This window comes from Orbicella franksi, chromosome 9 (assembly GCF_964199315.1).
Source record: "Orbicella franksi chromosome 9, jaOrbFran1.1, whole genome shotgun sequence".
Lineage (NCBI taxonomy): Eukaryota > Metazoa > Cnidaria > Anthozoa > Scleractinia > Merulinidae > Orbicella > Orbicella franksi.
In genome coordinates this window covers 7,402,093-7,421,188 of record NC_138153.1, presented here as the reverse complement: position 1 = coordinate 7,421,188, position 19,096 = coordinate 7,402,093, and the positions used below count along the sequence as shown (strand labels likewise).

The 19,096-nt window shown below is 39.1% G+C and overlaps 1 protein-coding gene and 2 pseudogenes across 1 annotated transcript; all 3 read left to right on the top strand.

The window, feature by feature from the left end:
* The window catches only part of LOC145497513 (uncharacterized), a 218,628-nt pseudogene that overhangs the window by 37,650 nt on the left and 161,882 nt on the right, over positions 1-19,096 (top strand).
* Positions 141-12,460, top strand: LOC145498685 (ubiquitin-protein ligase E3A-like). Its single transcript, XM_081478599.1, has 12 exons — positions 141-304; positions 446-487; positions 1,938-2,137; positions 2,572-3,620; positions 4,396-4,540; positions 5,599-5,804; positions 6,492-6,656; positions 7,359-7,412; positions 8,130-8,231; positions 9,039-9,112; positions 9,706-9,849; positions 10,530-12,460. Exons 1-12 carry the CDS (start codon positions 249-251, stop codon positions 10,648-10,650), a joined length of 2,358 nt encoding a protein of 785 aa, XP_081334725.1. The 5' UTR covers positions 141-248; the 3' UTR covers positions 10,651-12,460.
* On the top strand, positions 14,987-17,951 carry LOC145498693 (carbohydrate sulfotransferase 1-like; annotated as a pseudogene).

Genomic DNA, 19,096 nt, shown 5'->3' with positions numbered 1-19,096 from the left:
TATTGTTTTAAAATAGAATTCCCGAAAGATGGAAGTTATTGCATGTGTGGTGTGTAAAATTTTCGTCATGTTCTCGTCCCAGGCTCTCGGAGCCTAATGAGTTCCCAGAACTCCACACTGGCTGAGTCATGGAGCACACTTGACTTGAAGAATAATCATGGACGAGTTTCCTGGAAGAAGAATTAAACTTTTACGCTCGTTATCGTTGTCAAACTAGCAAAATTTCACTTCACCGCGAAATAGTCTTTATGTCGAACAAAAAAAATTGCTCATCGGATGGTAAGGACGGCCGCAACGAGTCCAGGTAAACTGATTCAAGCGCGCATGTTTGCGACAATGCCATTTTTAGCCGGTCGATGCCGAGGTGTTTGCTGTCGATTTCTAATATTTGCGTGTTAGTTTTGAAGCACTGAAGTCGCTTTCATTATTTTATTCTACTCTAAAGGAATTGTACCCAAGATACTGATGGTGATGACAGTGTGGACATGTAAGTAGTACCTATTTGTGCATATTATATATAAGTGACAACTTTTATACAAGGGTTCGATTGATCTGAATTATCTTAATTTGACACGCGGTTGATTCTAACACCCCTGACAAGCTCGAAGAATCGGTTGTTATTCTATCTTTGTTGGCGCCTTTTTCCGCTCAAGTTGAGTCTCTCGAGACGATTTCCTTTCACCTGCAACTTCCACAAACCTCCATTATCGTCTTGGCAACTAAACGTTTGAAATGTCTTCTATCATATGACGAATCCATTAAATTTGAGGATTTCGTTTTTGGAGCTGCTTGTTTGTTTTACACTTAAGCTTATGCTTGTAAGTTACACAGTGCTGAGAAATGTTTCTTCTATGCAGCAGCTTAGAGGCTTTTAAAAAGAAGATTCCAAAATTGACCCAGAGGTGTAGAATAGGACATGGTTACTGGATATGCAACTCGGAAAGAAAAATATTAAGCTCACATATATAATCATTATTTTTTTATACCAAGTCACTCAGTCAAGTGCAAATAAGGTGTAATATTTGCGTAGTTAACTTTCTTCAACAAGTAAGTTAATTAGTTGTCATAGAAGCGGTAATAAAAGCAAACACACAATTTACAAGTAGACATTTGTATGTACTATAAAGGATCAGTGGGGAGGGGGGTGCCTGATTGCAAAACCCCATAGCCACACTTGCTGGGTCAAAGTTTAATGGGGAGGGAAGGGGAGTTGGGAGATATTTTGCACTTACTCCCACTCAAGCCTTAAGCCTTTAGCATCCAAAATGTTCTATCTAGTGTCTGTCCAAATGAACAAATTATAAAGTAAATTATAAATTATGTAAAAAATAAAACAATTTTCTTTTAGAAGTGGGCATCCACAGGATGCCTGGATATCCATCTGGCAGGTCATCTGCAGGAAACTCATCAACAATCGATGAGCTTGGGGAATGGTGCCTGAAAGGATAGTAGAGCCCGAAAGCAAAATAAACTGAGCGGCAACCACCGGGCACTGCCACACTGAAAAAACAGTGGAAACACAGGATACTTACTGACGTACTTACCATGAACCCAAAGGGGCATGGGTGGGCTGGGAGAAAAGCTTAGCAAGATCTGTCCAGCAGTGAAAAACACACAGAATGACGGACATCCGAAGCCGAACTATAAAATTCAGGCACCCAGGCACAAATCCTCCGTACCCACTCTGAGGGAGCTGCCCGCCAGCAATCTTGTTTTGCGTTTAACTTAGCCTAAATTATTTAGCCACATTAAAAAGCCTGCTCCCACTCAGAGTTTCTGATTCTCTTTATCAGCTTATGTGCAATCAACTTAAGAACATAGTAAGAGTAAATCAGGTTTGGCTTCCTCTGAAAATGCAGCTGCAGAAAACAATTTTGGGAACAATGACCAGAATACTTAAGCTATTCTGTATTATTTTTATTCATCTATTTATACAGGAAACGGGCAGCGGAACAAAAAATCAAGAACTATTTTTTCCAGCTGACAGATGGCTGTGGAGTGCAGGGTTGTAGCAATGAATACTGTGCATCTAGCGGGAGAAAGCAAACCTCAAAGGACGATGCTGCAGCATTAGCATTGCAGCTTTTCATGAAGAAGGCTCGCCTTTGTGAACCACTGCAAGAAAAAAATCACAAAGGTACATATATACTTGTACAGCAAATAACACACTGTGCAGTCTTGTGCAGTTGCATGTGTGACTTCCCCATCAAATCTCACTGCAGATTGTATTTTCTCCATGTCATTTGTTTATGTAAACACATAAAACAAGGGAAAAATCAGTTTAAAGAAGATATTTACGTGATAGGGTATAGCGAGGAGACCCAAAGAGAAAGCATGATTGTATTATGCTTCCCCATTATGGTAATTGAGATAACATTGGTGAAAACTGTGTGAAAAATTATGGCTAAAGCTCTCCTAAGGGGCCACTTATTTTTCCAGTGCTATGTGTATTCACTAACTGGTAATTCATGTTTCTATAGAAATAGTTATAATTGTCCTTTGAATGTTAATCTTACAACTTAGTGGCCAAATTTCTTTTTCAAGTAGACTGAACATGTTTCTTTATTTTAGTCCCAGCCAAAGAGGTCCCATTTCTCACAGAAAAATCATTCCTGTCCAACCTGAATTCATGCCAGGAAGAGGGAAACTACAAGAAACTTGTGCACAACATCGGTGTGGTGTTTTCTAGTTCTGAATCACTGAACAAAAGTTTCTTGTTAGACTCGTCTGGCAAACAGAACATGGGAACCAATGTTGACATTGAAGCTGTACGAAACATGTATTCTGCTCTGTTCAAGACAGGGGATTCCTCGGTGGAGAATTCATTAATAAACTCCCTGGTTGCCTTAGCACCAACTCTTGAAATGGAACTTCGATACAAAGCACCAAGCAATGATCCTAACTTTTTGAATCAATTTGTGATTATCATGGAAAACACGATGCTACAGAGTCCGGAATATTTAGACCAGGCATTGCCTAGTTTTCTCAAAGCTGTGGCGTTACTCCCAGTAAAATTCCAAGCAACTTTAGTCCATATCTGGTCGCAGTTTTCAAGTAAGGAAATCAGGTGCATGGTTGAAACTCTTCAGCAACTGATTACGTACCAAGTCTTAACAGGACCTAGTGCCACAGGAAACATGCCAGTGCAAGAGGATGAAGCAATTGTGGCTGCAACGAAAACTATGAAAATGCTTTATTACGCTAGTATATTAGGAGGAAATTTTGATCAAACATTGAACGACAACCATGATGGAGCTACGGCAAGCAGCGATCATGATGACCCTCTCGTTAAGGAATTGAAAATTGATATGTTAGATTGCCGCAAGCCGCTAGTTAAATGTGAAGAATTTGTCAATGATCCATTAAATGAGCAAATAGAGGTTGACCGCGACTTTACCTACTTTAAGAATGATTCACAGGGCAAGTTTTCTTTCCTGAAGTACAACTTCATCCTTTCAACTGCTACCAAGAGCATGGGCTTGTTTTACGACAATCGTGTGCGCATGTACAGTGAGAGACGGCTGACTTTACTGTACAGTCTTGTGAGGGGCCAACATGCAACGCCATACCTCAGACTCAAAGTTCGTCGAGATCACCTAATTGAAGATGCTCTTGTCAATGTAAGTATTGTTGTGTGTACCTTCAAATGTCTTTAACATTAACGCCAAATGGGCAGAACACAGTTTGTCCGCAGGGCTGTCAATTGCGGCCAGTAGCCATCCATAGCAGCTTGCTACTAGCAAATCTTTGGCCATCTACTTTCATCTCACTTAACCATTAACTTTGACAAGAAACTTTAAAAAATGAAAAGATCCCAGAAAGTTTTGTAAGGCTTCCTTCTTAAACATCTGAGTCAAAGTGAGCATACATTTCAAGAGTTTCAAGCATGTTGACCTTTCCCGTGTACAATGGAAGCGGGATCAAAAGGTCATGCAACGCCTGAGACATTTTTCACAGAACTGGATCTCACGCTTCCACATTTGCCAAACTAGCATCCCCGCCAAAATGTTGAGGCAGTCAATGCTGAGTATGTTATTTTATTTCACTCAGTCAAGTGAGGAGAGCATATCTTGTAATAATAATAAGTAGGAAAGATTTTCTGATTGAGACTGTTGAGTAAAAGAATGGTTGTTCAACGTAAAACATGGTTAATATAGTCACAGGTTTGATTGTTCTTTAGGCACAAATTTTGACTGGAAAACCCTGAAAATAGCATTTGCAAGCATCTAAATTTCAAAATTAAAGTTAAAGTAACCACCACATTGAATTTGGAAAGCCCTCTTTGAGCTTTTCGGATTCATTATGGCTACAGTAGTAGTTAACTCCTCCCAGTTGTTTGCCTTACCTACATCACTTTGTATCCTATACACATGTAAATATTGTTTGTGTAACCAGCTGGAGATGACTTCACAAGATAATCCAGCAGATCTCAAGAAGCAGCTCTATGTTGAGTTTGAAGGAGAGCAGGGAATTGATGAAGGGGGTGTGTCCAAGGAGTTCTTTCAACTGATTGTGGAGGAAATATTCAACCCTGATTATGGTGAATATCATATTTTTTTCTGATACTTCTGTTAATAAATGCCTCCTAAGTTTACAAACTCAGTTGTAAAACATCCTATAAGAAAGTGTGTGGCTGAAAGTTCTCAAACTCATTAATAATTCATCAAGTTTAGACACAGGAAATCAGGACCCTGATGGTGTTTCATTAACAGGGTTTCATTAACATTTTCAGCCGGAGGGCAACTGGGCACAGGCAGCCAAAACGTTTCGAACTGAACTTGTTTGTAAGAAAACTTGCCTATAGATGGTCAAACCAGGTGGGCAAAATTGTTTTCAGAGCCCAGTACCCCTGGTTTGTATATCTCATCATAATTAGCATAGAGAGTTACCTTTTTATTTTTTCATTTTCTCTTTGGTTTTAGTTTTGACTGAGAAGATATATAAAACACAAGAGACTGTGTTTGACCACATTTCCACACACCTTGAAGTTCGTCAAAAATATTCCACTTCGTGTTGTATTGTCAACTCTCTTCTCAATGTTAAAAAATGTGGTCAAACATGGTCTTTCGTGTTTGATATATTACATGTATTTCTGTAGCTCTATAGAAGTACACAACTGGTGTGAACTGTTGACATAATGATCATACCAGTAATCAGAGATAATTTACTTTTGATAAATGTAGTAAATGAGCAATTTTCCTTAGTTTTCTTTCCTCTCAGTACAGTGTATTTTCTAAACAAAACAGAAAACATTTTCTTTGTGTTCCTATCAAACTCCATGTTTGTCTGTTTTGAAACATTCATGAAAAAGTTGGAAGAGCCTGAAAAAGCTGTTGAAACATTCACATACATGGCTCATGTTTGCCAAGCTGCTTTGCAAACATGAACCATTTAGTTAATGACTCCACAGTTTTCATTCTCCCAGACTTCCTCTCATGTTTCTACAATTTCATAGAGACATGGATAATGTTTTCTTTTTGTTAACTGTGTAACCATGCTTTTCTCTTGGGGAAACAGTCTCCCAGGAAATGTAACTTAAAACAGTTATCATTAACTAGAAACTTTTGTTGGAAGATTTCTGTCCACTTTGTTTTCCAGGGATGTTTACTTTTGATGAAGCCACTCGTTACTGCTGGTTCAATCTAAACTCTTTTGAGACAGACGGACAGTTCTTCTTGATTGGTCTGGTTCTTGGCTTGGCCATCTACAACAATGTCATTCTAGATGTGCATTTTCCAATGGTTGTGTACAGAAAATTGTTTGGCAAGAAAGGAACATTTGAAGACCTCAAGGATTCACATTCTGTAAGTTGCTTGGTTTAGTCTGTGGTACGTGAATCTTGGTCTTCACACGTGCATGTTATCACATAGAACCAAAGGATTTCCTGCCTTTCCCCTTCTTTCCTGAAGTCAATAAGCACATTGTCTACCTTTCAACAATGAAGTAAAAAATTCTGATGTTATTTTGGAAAATTATCAAAAGATGCACAGTACAACACAAAGTACTGCTCAATAGCTTTTATTTGAATAGCCACACACAGTACTTTCATTCTCAGACCTGAAAGTTACAATACCCTGGGCAACATATCAAACAGTAACATATAAAAGTACTTCATATTTGAATGATCACATGGTGGGATTTCTTCCACGTACTATAAAGTTACATTAATTGTTGTAGATCTACCTTGCACAGCATAACTAGCAGCATTACATGAATGTATTGCACAGTAGCTTTCATTTGAATGGTCGCACAGTAGGGTTTCATCCAACATAAAAAACAGTTTTACGTGAAAGTGCTATTCAGCAGCCCTCATTTGAATGGCTGTACATACTATGTGTAGGGCTTAAACCATGGAATAGACATTTAGAACCACGACCAAGAGATTTGATTTGGGATGAAAAGGGTTTAATTTCTTCACCAGTCACCATTTGAAGTTTAGTTTGGATAGTGTCATCACCATGTGTGATCAAATTTAAATGTGTGCTCTACAGAGTCTTGCAAGTGGCCTTCAAGATCTGCTGGATTATGAAGGTGATGTGGAGAGTGAGATGATATGTAACTTCACAATTGGATACACAGACATGTTTGGCCAGTCACTTACCAAGGAGCTGAAGGAAAATGGAGCAGAGATCACTGTTACCAATGAAAACAGACAGGTAAGTGATTAGGGGTAGGGGTAGGGGTGTGGGGTGGGGGTGGGGGTGGGGGTACTGAAAGGGACAGTCATTTTCTTTAGAGCTGGAATAGAAAGGTCACCTTTTCTCCCAAAAATGTTATATAAGAGGGTGAGGGTTTGGACTTAATGACAGCCAATGTGGAAATTTGTTGGGTACCCCCCAGGTAGTGGTGGCCATAGCAAATTCAGTTTGCCTTTTTGTTAAGTCTTAGGTATTTTTTAGAAAGTCCTTCACATAAGCCTTATTGGCTTCTCTGGGCTTCCTCGCCTTATACCTTGATAGGTTGTAAATATGTTAATTTTTATAAATAGCAAAAAAATAAAACAATTTTCTTTTTGAGACAGTTGAACATCTTTGTATGGACAGCTAGATATACTGTCTGTACTACGCTAAAACACATAAACCTCCTAGTACCTGTGACCACAGTCATAGAGGCACTTCTGTACTACAGTCACTTTGGTCAGCCACATAGCTGTCCATTTTAAAGAAGTTTGACTTTTCCTCCATGTTACAATACTGTTTGCATTGCTAACAATTTTGAGCGAGCAAATCATGGCAATGAAGGACTTTGTCTTTTCGGGGTGAAAAATCACTGAAAACCAGATCTTGGCAAGGTGAATTAGAGAGATATGTTCATCTTGGGTACAAAACAATTAAAATTGCACTTGGTTTATTTGTCAGGAATTTGTGAATCTGTATGCTGATTTCATCCTAAACAAGTCAGTTGAGAGACAGGTAACAATATGGACAACAATTTTAACACTGGCATAAAGTTACTGTTCAGTTATCGTTGACTGGATCTCCACTTCATGCAATTTGTTGTATGATCATTTTCTTGAAGTACATCCTAATATGTACAAGTGCAGCTGTGAAATATCTCTCCTTACTTTTTCCTGATGCTCGTTATTATAATATTACGATATTGTTGCAGCTTGTGTATGCAATCAACTGGAAACGGGCTTCCTTTGCCAACCCAACCATAAATATTTTATCCTGGATGCAAGCCAAGCAAATAGAAGCATTAATACACCACTGGTTATACCTGTAAAACCACTGAGTTGTGGAAGATGCAACAAACAAGTAAACAAACAAACAAAACAAGCAAACAACAAACAAACAAAAATGAGCAAAAAACAAACAGAGAAGCAAACCACTACTCTAGCAGTGATTTCCCTTAGTAAATATTTGAATGTTCTGCACCCAGAAAGGTGTGTTTTTACGCTTGTAAGAAAAGAGCCCCTGTTTTTTTTCTGGGTTTGGATAGGAGAAGTAGGCTCAATTTCTGCAGCCCTCTCGTGTCCGGTCTACACTCCTTTCCCAAGTTCAGCGCTGGTAATCAAGCCTAGAGGAGAGGTTATATCCTTCAATTAGACAAGGAAGGGGTACATCAAATTCAATAACAAACAAAGTTGAGGCTTCTGGTGAATATGCTGTTAAAATTTGTTTCAACAGTTCAAAGCATTCAAGCGTGGTTTTGACATGGTGGTGTCTGAATCACCTCTCAAAACGTTTTTCCGTCCGGATGAGGTGGAGCTGCTGGTGTCTGGCTGTCAGGTATTGTACCTGCACGGAATTTGAAGTATATTCCTTGATGCTGATTGGTCAATATCTGTGTATTATTATATGGCTGTGTCTCACAAGGACTGGGAACTACCGAATTCACGAATTTGATTGGCTGAAATCGATATTGACCGCGGTCTAGATTTTCCCGTCTAGACCGGCATCTCGAACGATTACATTTTGCCGTGAAAAAGTTGCAAACTAAAAACAAAAATATTGACTATTTTCTTCCAAAATATTAGTTCCAGAAAATATTCATATTATGGAAGTGCCAAGCCTGATGAGGAAAAAAAGTAAAGAGGACGAGCAAACTTTGGCAGAATGAAGTTAAGCTCATCGCCGTTCGCAAGGAAAATGTCAGCTTGTACAAACCAGTTACATTAAACGAATTTATTTTTTTCTTGTTTGCCATATAATAAACATCTTATTAACCGAGCTTAGTCGGTCTGTATGTGAGAATCTTGACCTCGGTCGTGTGTACAGACCTCACTGCGTTCGGTCTGTACTCCCGACCTCGGTCAAGATTCTCCCATACAGACCTCCTGCTCGGTTAATAAGAGCTAAAAATGAGAAATACTAGTACAGTTTAATAACTTACAGTTTACTGGAAATTCATCTAAATCCAACGATGTTGGCTGGTTTAATGACAGTTTTTTGTTTGAGTCCCAAGAAAAATCAAGTTAGGGAGACCTGATTAGTTTTCTTCCACAATCGGAAAGCCTGGGAGAGGGTTAAAGTTTACAAGTGGGATCTGGTATATAATCTCTCTCTTCAATCATTGGCTATACTTTTGTCCTTCAGGATTTTGACTTTGATGCTCTAGAGAAGTCCACTGAATATGACAATGGGCTTACTGAGGGTTCAACATTGATCAGGTACAATGTCTAAGGGTTTGAAGCCATTACAAGCTGAGTAACTTAACTAAGGCTAGTGAAATAGAGCTGACACATGCAGCAGTCTCTTGTTGCCCCTAGCTGGGCATACTGCTTTACATGCTAAGGAAACTACATTTGAAGAGTTTAGAATGTTTGCCTTGTTAGTCTGGTGACTTGTGTGAAATGCTCAAATACTTCTGTAAATATTTCACGAGAACGTTGTTCTTGTTGTAAAAGTTGTACAGAGAAGGAAATCTGAGTCCTTGAGTGAGGTCGATCCGAGAACCATCCTCGCACAGGTCAGGTGCTCTAATCTCGCGATACAGAGAAAGGGTCTTGTGGCAAGTCAGGCTATTTCCGACATCATTTTTGATGTATTGTTGCATCACAGCCTTTTGCAAAACATCTAGCCACACAGTGTATAATCGGAAGACAGATAGAACCATCATTTTATAGTTTGAATTAATCTCACGAAACTTCATATTTGTTTATTTGTTTACAGTGTTCCCAATTAGCACAACAGTGCTAAATACATTTGACACCTAGATGAAGTTATTTATTGATTATAGTTAACTTGCATGATTTGCTTGCAGGTGGTTTTGGGAAGTAGTTCACAGCTTCTCTTTGGAGCAGAAGAAACAGCTGCTGATGTTCACGACGGGAAGTGATAGAATCCCCGTTGGAGGATTCTCAAAGCTTCGTCTCATCATTGCCAAGAATGGTCCTGATTCAGACAGGTGAGACATGTACATGTAACGCGTATTTTACCATTCCCTTTCAAATTGTCATTAGAGAGTGAAACAAAGATAGAATTATACCTTGGAGAATTGGTGTGGTTAACGGTTCTTATTTTCCGTAAAGTTGCTAAGAAATATACTGTAACGCGGCTGTTGTATCACACATCTCATTCTGTCAAGCTGACGTGAGTACAGTTTGAAAGCTCACTCTGCTTGCTGATTGGATATTGTTAGGTCAACAGGTTGGGCTTTTTTCAGCTCGAACCCCAGACGCCTCTTTCGGAGGCGAACACAGCCCTTTTCGTTTCGTAAATTTGCTCCTTATACGTAAATCAGCGTTTGCTACATTACTTAGTATTAGTTCAGTCAGTGTTCACTGAATCAACTCTGTCAAATACAGACACCTTCACCCGCACTTGTAACGTGGTCATCTATCTAAGGTGGACATGATCAACTGGCTGATCCCGACCAAGTTTTATTGGTTTAACTATACCCTCTTTAACGCGAACAGTTGTCTGATGTGAACAGCCAGGTAGTCCCGGAATTGTCCAGCTCTAAGAGTCAATCGTGTGTACAAAATAAATTTGTTGTATTGGGGGCAGGGGGGGAGTTGGTTCCACTTTGGGTTGGATTACGCTGCACTGCAATGAATCGCTGTAACTATCGTGTTTCCCTTGCAGGCTTCCGACCGCGCACACGTGTTTTAATGTCCTCCTGCTCCCGGAATACTCGAGCAGAGGAAAGCTGAAAGAAAGGCTTCTGAAAGCCATCACGCATGCCAAGGGCTTTGGTTTGCTGTAGAGGACACAAAGGAACGGGGCTGAATGAGCAACACAGTACAGACAAAAATGTAAATGGAGAAGTTAAAAGGAACCTGTGTTTACTTTGGATATAGCGTCTAGATATGGAGTAATTTCGAGTGGTATGTTATGAAATATCCTACCAGTGACAGGAATAGCTAGATGCACACGCAAAACTGGCAAGTCTTTGCGTAGACTACAACGTGACTGATCAAGTAACGGGTGGGGATATCAAGTCATGGTATACCACGAGAGTGCAGTGCGTAACTGTTTTATCGCTGGCCAATGTTACTTTTACGATCAGTACGTTATTAAGGGAAAGCATCGTTTCATTCACCTCGGGGATTTCGGAATTGAAGATGTAACGTAGGTCTGCTTACTAGCTGTACCCTCCATGAATGGGTGATAAAACTGAAATCAACTGATGTTAAGGAAATGATTTAACTGGGCATGCGCTTTCTATTCCACTCTTACATAACAGAAAATTCTCGTTTGGGGGTAAAAAGTAAGGTAAAGTCAAACCTGATGCGCGCGCACATTGTTAGGAAATAGCTGTCTGGGTGTCTGTGTCTGTTAATGTGTCTGCTAAAAAATAACTTTAGTGTCTGCTAAAGAAAATAACTTTTGGTGTGGTCAGATTCAAATGTTATCAAAAGTCTAGGGATATTTCTTACAGTATTTCTCGTCCTTTTGACAAGGAGAGGGAGAAAGTGGAAAAGCACAGCTCGTCTAGTAAGTCAGTCTGCCGGGATGGCTTAGTTCAAGGTATTTTATAGGAACGAGAAAAATTTATTACACTAATAACAGAGTTCGCGCTGCACCTGGAACTCCTGGAAAACGCCTGGAATTGTAAATTTTTTCTTCGGGGCTTTCGAAAACTCCTTGAAAATTGTTTTTTCCACATACTCGTAGGAAACTCCTTGAATTTTATAGTCATTAAAGAAATGCTGTCATTTTCCCTTTTTTTTGCAAGCACTTCGTAGGTCAGCTGCTGGTAAAGCAACTTTCTTTAAAATATTTACCCCATGAAAACCCTGCGTTTTGGGTCGTTAAAATGTTATTACGTGGTTCATGGAAAAATTCTGGGATTCCATCATTAGTGAGTAGTACGAACTCTGTAGTTAAGAGACCTTCGAGATCGTTACGCAGTCTTGTCTCCCCACAAGAAGTGCGTGACAAGCCATAACGTTCTGCGCAGAAAGCTAATAGATTTTGGCCAAGGTATCTATAAAGGAGGCTTTTTCTTGATGAAGTGTTCCTTTACGCCTTTTTGACTCTATCAAGTTATTGATATCAAAATTCTCATGGCGAAAAACACTACGGCTATGCGGTAAGTCGAGTGGACGAGATCACGAACGCGCGTGAATATCGCCTCCTCGCGCGTCGCGTCTTCTCGTGCGAGGTGATTTTCGCACGCGTTGGTCCACTCGACCAGTCCTGAGAAAAAATGAGAAAATATCTTGTAGTTGATGATTTTCTTTCTTCTCATGAACCAGTTTACTTGACAGCAACGATAGTGTAAAATGAAATTTCCGATCGGCGTAGAGAGTTCTTAAAAGTCTAATGCTATTAGTCTTGTAGGGTATTTAGCATAGTGTTTGCAAACTAAAAACGGTTCGCTTTGGTTCTTGTTTAAAAAACGAAAACAAAGTCATCCAATTGGGGACACGTTTTTCCTGACATGTTGATCAGTTGGTTTTCCACTTAGTTGTAGATATGGAGATAATTTTTTTCAGTTAACAAAGTAAGAAATAAAGCTGTATTTTTGAAAATTAAGTGGACATTAAATCTGTCAATACTGGTGTGCTTTATGTGTGGTTTGTCTTAATTTTCGCGTCCCTTGCAATTTTAGCTCTTGTTAAGGTATCAGTATAACCCATTTGACCATCCGCGCGCGGTCCGCTCTAGCGTTCGTGGCTTTAACAAAAACCCATATAAACCGTATATTTACTGGAAGCTTAATAACTACAGATTATGACCTGACCTGTTTAAAACGGTAAAAATTTACCGTGTTTCGAAAATGTGAATATATTTACAAAGCTTCACGAACCCATAAATCAAGGTATACGCCCGCTAAATTTAGGTCGGAGAAAACGATCAACATGGCATCCGTTTCTTCACACATTGACCTCAAAAACCGTGTCTCAGATTTTTGGCACATGCGTTTGTTATTATTTTAAAGAGGACAAAGTTAGAAAATGGAAAAAAATAGGACTGCCCGGGAAAAAAAGGCATAACTTTTTAATGAAAAGAGTAATCAGAATTCGCAGACAAGGTTTTGTCGGCGTTCGTTCTGACAACATTCTCTCCGAATTTCAGCCAATTTGGTCCAGGGGTTGCCGACCTGGAACTCGAAATGCACGTACAACTCGCCTATTTTTTACTTTCGAGAAACAGAAAAAATAAAATTCGGCGGCATCCAAGTGTTATGAGATTATCACACCAAGGGAGACTCCGCAGAGGAATCAACTTTCTGTATAACAATAGGACTGTGACAGTTAACATGGAACAGGTACAAATTTCCGCGACGGCGCGCGGTAAATTATTCACCAGTGAATAAACCGCTTTTTCATGTGTGAAGTCAGAATTCCAAAGTTAGTAAACGTGAAATTATCTTTTGATTTACTATATTAGCGTTCGAAATTTTACGTATCGATTGACTAATCTTCAAAATTATGACCATGTCACTGTTAACATGCCGAAGGCCCGTAGAAGGTTCCCGAGAAAATGCAAGTGCACAAAGGGAAACGCTGGAGAGGACGCCGTAAACGGGACTACATCGACTGGTGTTGATGCAAAGGCAAAGATACTGGAAGAAATGACAATAGCTGGGTAAGAAAAAAAAAAAAAATGTTGCACTGCTGATTCTAATTTTGTACAATCGATCTGCCTTTCAATTTCGTCCACTTCTCTTCGTCAATCTCCTCTACTTCGACAGTTTCTTGCAACAGTATTTTAGCGCGGCTTGCGCTCATTTCGGCTTGCTCGCTGGCTTCGTGATCGCGATCGTTGTCGCGTTCATCCAGCAATTTTTCTTGATTGTAAAACGAACCTTTTGCCGCTTTCCGCTAATTTAGCGGCCCACTCTTTGTTGAAAGTGTTTTTCGCCTTCTTTGGCCTTCCTTTAGCCGATGAAAACGGGCAAGATCGCTCTGTCTTCCTCGAAGGCATCCGGCACTGATTATGGCGCGCGAATCGCGTGTCAACTCAGCATGATCTTGATGTCATGTGACTTCTTGCCTCGATAATTAATTAATTTGACAGAACTTGTCAACTCTCAATTAAGTAATTAATATGCAAAACAATCTTTCTCGCGCAATAACTAGCGGCAGATATAAGATTTTTTCGTGGAGTTTTTTTTATTTAAAAGATTACTTTAAGATTTATCCAACCGCTTAAAAAAGTAAAATTATGCAAAATTGCAAATTTTCCCCTTACTGATACCTTAAAGATGATTTCCAGTCCGTACTGCGCAGTCTTAGCACCCTAATTTTTATGAACATTATAAATCTCACTCGATTGAATGCGATTTTGAGCACGTGCTCGTGGCGGACCATCCCCGAAATTCCTGTCTTTCATGTGCAAAAAAAAATCGCCCCTAGCTCCCCCCCCCCCCCCCTCCCCACCTCAGATGCTTATACTTATTAATTCACAATATTCTGAATTCAAACGCCGCGTGTGTGTATTCAAAATTAGTCGGGCTGAGTGATGATTTCCGACTTTCAATGAAAGCAGTCCAGACAGTATTTAACGGCTGAACTTTTACGATAGCCGCCATGATAGTTTTCGTTGGGTTATTCTATAAATCAGCCATGGTTTTGCCAGTGAGTAAACATCCTCGGAAAACCGGATCGTCTCAATAATGAAGTAGTTAGACCAAAATCCTTTTATGAGCCAAATAATGGAATTTGCTTTTCGAAATGCACCAAAACTGCACTTTTTCATACTGCATTACTGAAAATACCGCACGGAAATGTAAAATGTATCAGGAAAAAATAAAAAAAGGAACTGAAATTTGGCGATTTTTATTCATTTGCTTCTCCCGCATCTAGAAAACTTGGCAAAATAATGGAACAAACGTGACCAAAGTCAATTTATTTGTATTCTGCCCTCTTTCATGATTGGTCAATCAAGTAAGTAGCATTAATACTATTGTAAGAATCGTTACCGTTGCAAGTCGATAAACAAAATGATTGGCCAATCAAATCTTTTCAGATGTTTTGTCGATGGTCCAGACTTGACAGGGTTGTCGAGAAAAGGTCAATAGTTGGTTGAAAAAAAAAACAAAAAAAAAACGCATTAAAAACACAAGAAGGCAGGTGACGAAATCCTGATAAATAATGATCTTTCGAAGGAGAATTCAGCGATGCTTTCGTTTTCGCTTTACCACACGGACAGGCCTGTATATACTAGTCTTGTCGTTTTACTGCATATTGTCCGTGAAATACTTTATCATATTACCAAAGGGGAATGGTGCTGACATCCGCGAAGAATTCAAGCGTTTCAGCCCAACTGATGCGGTTAAAGAATCGACTACAAGACAGAATCTAATAATTGTCGCTTATGGTCGGTCTGGCTCCAGCTTCACGGGAAATATTTTCAACTACCATCCGTCAGTATTTTACTTGTTCGAGCCTTATCAAACCGTGGAACGCCTTCACGGAGGAGTAGCGCCTTTTAACAGAGATTACCAAGAGAAAAGCTTTGAGTGGATGCAAGGTGTTTTCCGGTGCAAGTTTGTGTCCCCCAAACACGCCAATGATATACAACATTACTATCGAACAGTAACAAGACACTATCCAAGAGACGAGCAAGCTAGCATTGCTCTGTCCTCGCCGCCTTTTTGTCGTTATAATGTTACAGATCCAAGGTGGAATATTCAGGATTGTCCAGGAACGTTCGATCAGAAGACTTTGGAAGAAATCTGTGAAAAGAAATATAGCATGACTGTTATGAAAGCTCTGATTGGAAGAATGCCAAACAATAGCGTGGAACAGTTGATTAATGTGTGCGATTCTTTGAGGGACTCTGATTGCAAACTGCTATTTGTGGTCCGAGATCCACGAGGGATTATTCCCTCGTCCAAAGCGGTGGGATTTTATAGTGAAGCGAACAAGACTAGCCTGGCGGCGACGAGGAAGTTCGCGAATGAGAACTGCAGGCAAACTAAATTTAACCTAGACATCATCAGAAAGTTCCCACCGAGGTGGAAAAAACGAATCAAGATATTACGGTACGAAGATCTAGCCAAAAACCCTTCTAAAGTACTTCCAAGTATCCTGGAATTTGCTGGTTTACCTATGGATAAAGGTTTGAGTGACTGGCTTTATTTAGCGTCGCACAAGCCGAAGACCGAGAGCGAACAAAAGGCAGCACCGTGGAGACAAGACTCCTGAGAAGGGGCGGACCGGTGGAGATGGAAGGTTTCACCGCATGAAATCAACATTATTGAGCATTATTGCAGGCCTGTTATGAAACTGTTAGGATACAGGCCGCTGGATTATTCGTATGAGATGCAGAGAAATCTGAGTATTCGTCTCCTTGACAGGATTTTGAAACTCTCAGATGGCTAACTGAATAAGCAACCAAGCTATTCACAAGGACAAGAGAATCTGTGAACGATTACTACACTGGCGCCAACAAATTAAAGCCGAGGCCAGTATAGTCAGTGTAGTAGATTGGAGGGAGACTGTAGTGTAGCCATTTACTGCGTTTACAACGTAAGACGCTGTTTGCATGTTTAAGATAAGATAAGATAAGATAAGATAAGATAAGATAAGATAAGATAAGATAATTTATTTCATGTCAAATTACACGGGGAGTGTTCTCTCAGTCCCCCGAGCCAGAGGCTCATGATAAAAGTGTTTGACAATATTGCTAATACCTCACTAGTTAAATTAGAAATGGCGTATATCTATATAAATTAATTAGGTCAAAGGCAATTACTGCATTGTTTGGCGAGCAACTCTAGTAACTCTACATGACCCTATACCAGAAGCATATCACCTAGTCTAGCTGATATGCTTCTGCCTATAACCTATGCGATCCAAGCATATTTTCGTGTATGAAATTTTCGAAGCATCTGATGGCAGGCTTAGATTAATGTAAGTGTAATAAGGAAGTCATATGGCGTTAATATGAAGGTCCATTGTTGGACAGTCATATTAACGAAAATTTTTAAACAATTTTCGACTAATATCTGTATTGCCAGTTGTCTCAAACATTTTTGAGAAAATCATCTACCAACAAATTTATCAACAACAACAATCCTTTATTTACACACGTTTTAGTTTAGCGCAATAGGTTTGCTTGTGGGGTCGTGTTTATACAATGAAAACAGGAATACGTACGGTAATAATATGATAATTCTACAATCCTAACAATTCTACAATTCTAATAATTTAAAATTCTAATAACATAATTCTATAATTATATTAAACTTAAAATCCGTCACATTCTTGCTTTGCGTTTGAATCGAGGGCGCATTAAAGTCTGATTGTTTAATAAAAATGTCTTTTCTACCTTTGGCACAGAATTGCTTAAAATTATCAGTATATATAGTACCTGTATGCAGTGTTCCAAAGTACGGCCTAGATAAGAACAAGCTCCTGAACATTTATCAATATCTGGCTTTCGATCACTCGATAGCACAATGAGCACAACTTGAAACAACAAATAACTGGTCAATTAATATAAATAACAAGCTCTTAAATGGCGTGGTATATATCCACCTCGATACCATCGATCATGCAATCATTTTACGAAAACTTGTTAATTACAGACTTGATCAGAGCTCCATATAATATTTTGCTTCCTACCTAGCTAATAAAAACCAGAAATGTAATGTCAACGGAGCATTGTCCAGTGCAAGCGAACTAACCTGCGGAGTGTCACAGGGTAGTGTACCTGGCTCACTACTTTTCTTAATGTATATAGCCTTGACACAACCTGCGCAAAATTGTTAGCAGACGACACCTACATCACTAATTCTGGTTCCACTCTTGCTGACCTCAAAAAATTTAAAGGGACAAATTAATTAATTAAGGGCTAATGGATCTTTATTGCTGACTACAACCCAATAAGATTAGGCTTGATATGGCGAAAAACTGAGCTTTCACCAGAAACTTTCTGCCGAAAGCTATGACAAATCAACATCAAATTAGAAAACCAACTAATCAACAGAGTTGATCACGCTAAATCATTAGGGTATGATTATCGACAATCAGCTTTCCTGGTGTGATCATGTTTACGAAATGAGTAAAAAGGTATTTTCAGGTGCCCTGAGGTGAATCAGGTCCCTCATCTCCCAATCTACCGTGGTACTAATTTATAATGCCTTAATCCAACTTCACTTTGATAACTGTAGCCCCGTCTGGGATGGCTTAAGTAATCAGTTGAGTGACAAACTACAAAAATTACAAAACCGTCAAACCGTGTAACTTGAATAATTTTAACGGCCAATTATGAAACTGACTCAAGCTTGCTTCTCGATACACTTAAAGGAGCCCAATCTCGGTTTTTTTTTTCACGGTTATTTTGACCACGTACAAAATTGCTTTTAAATTAAAAGAAACCTGAAAATAGTTCACTAAGATAGAAAAACATCGTAGACATACCGGTAATAATAATTCATAAAGGAACAAGTATGGTTAAGGATGGAGAAGATTAACACGGGTTACAAACTAGAAATTTAGGCTAAAGTTTTAAAGATACACAAACCATGACGTAACTCCTTTAACCCATTGACTCCCGGAGCGTTTTGCCAAAAACGCATTTTTCAGTCATTTGGAGATTTCCAGCCCAGATATGAGCCAAATTAGCTCCACTCTACTCAAAAAGGCATTTGCAACATGACAACATCCCTTTCCTGCCACCAGCATCGCGTTTTATGTCATTTCTTCTCGGGCATGCGCAGAAATCAAAATTTCGGTTTTGGACGAGAAAGTGACCTACGTCTTTAGGCTTTTCGTTTTTTTTCTTTTTTTTTTTTGCCTTTCCTTTTTCTCCTTTCCTTATCTTTTTGCTGCAGTGATTGATCTTCCACCGGGCATGCTTCCAGTTTGAAAAATTCTGAGAAAGCATCATCGAGACGGGCTATTTTTACCATGGAGTAGCTTACTTTAAGTCCTGATGTTTTACCCGTGTATAAATAAAGTTAAATAAATAAATAAATATAAATACATATATATATATATATATATATATATATATATATATATATATATATATATATATATATATATATATATATACATATATATATATATATATATAACTGCAGACAGTACTGTTTCGGCCTTCTGGGCCTCATCAGTGCAGTGCTGAAGACTAGGATGGAGGCTAAGCTTAAAAAGCCACCCCAAATACTACACATGTGGTAGTAAATAAATAAATAAATAACTATATAAATAACTAAATAAATAGTGTAGTCGCAGGAAATTTTGCTC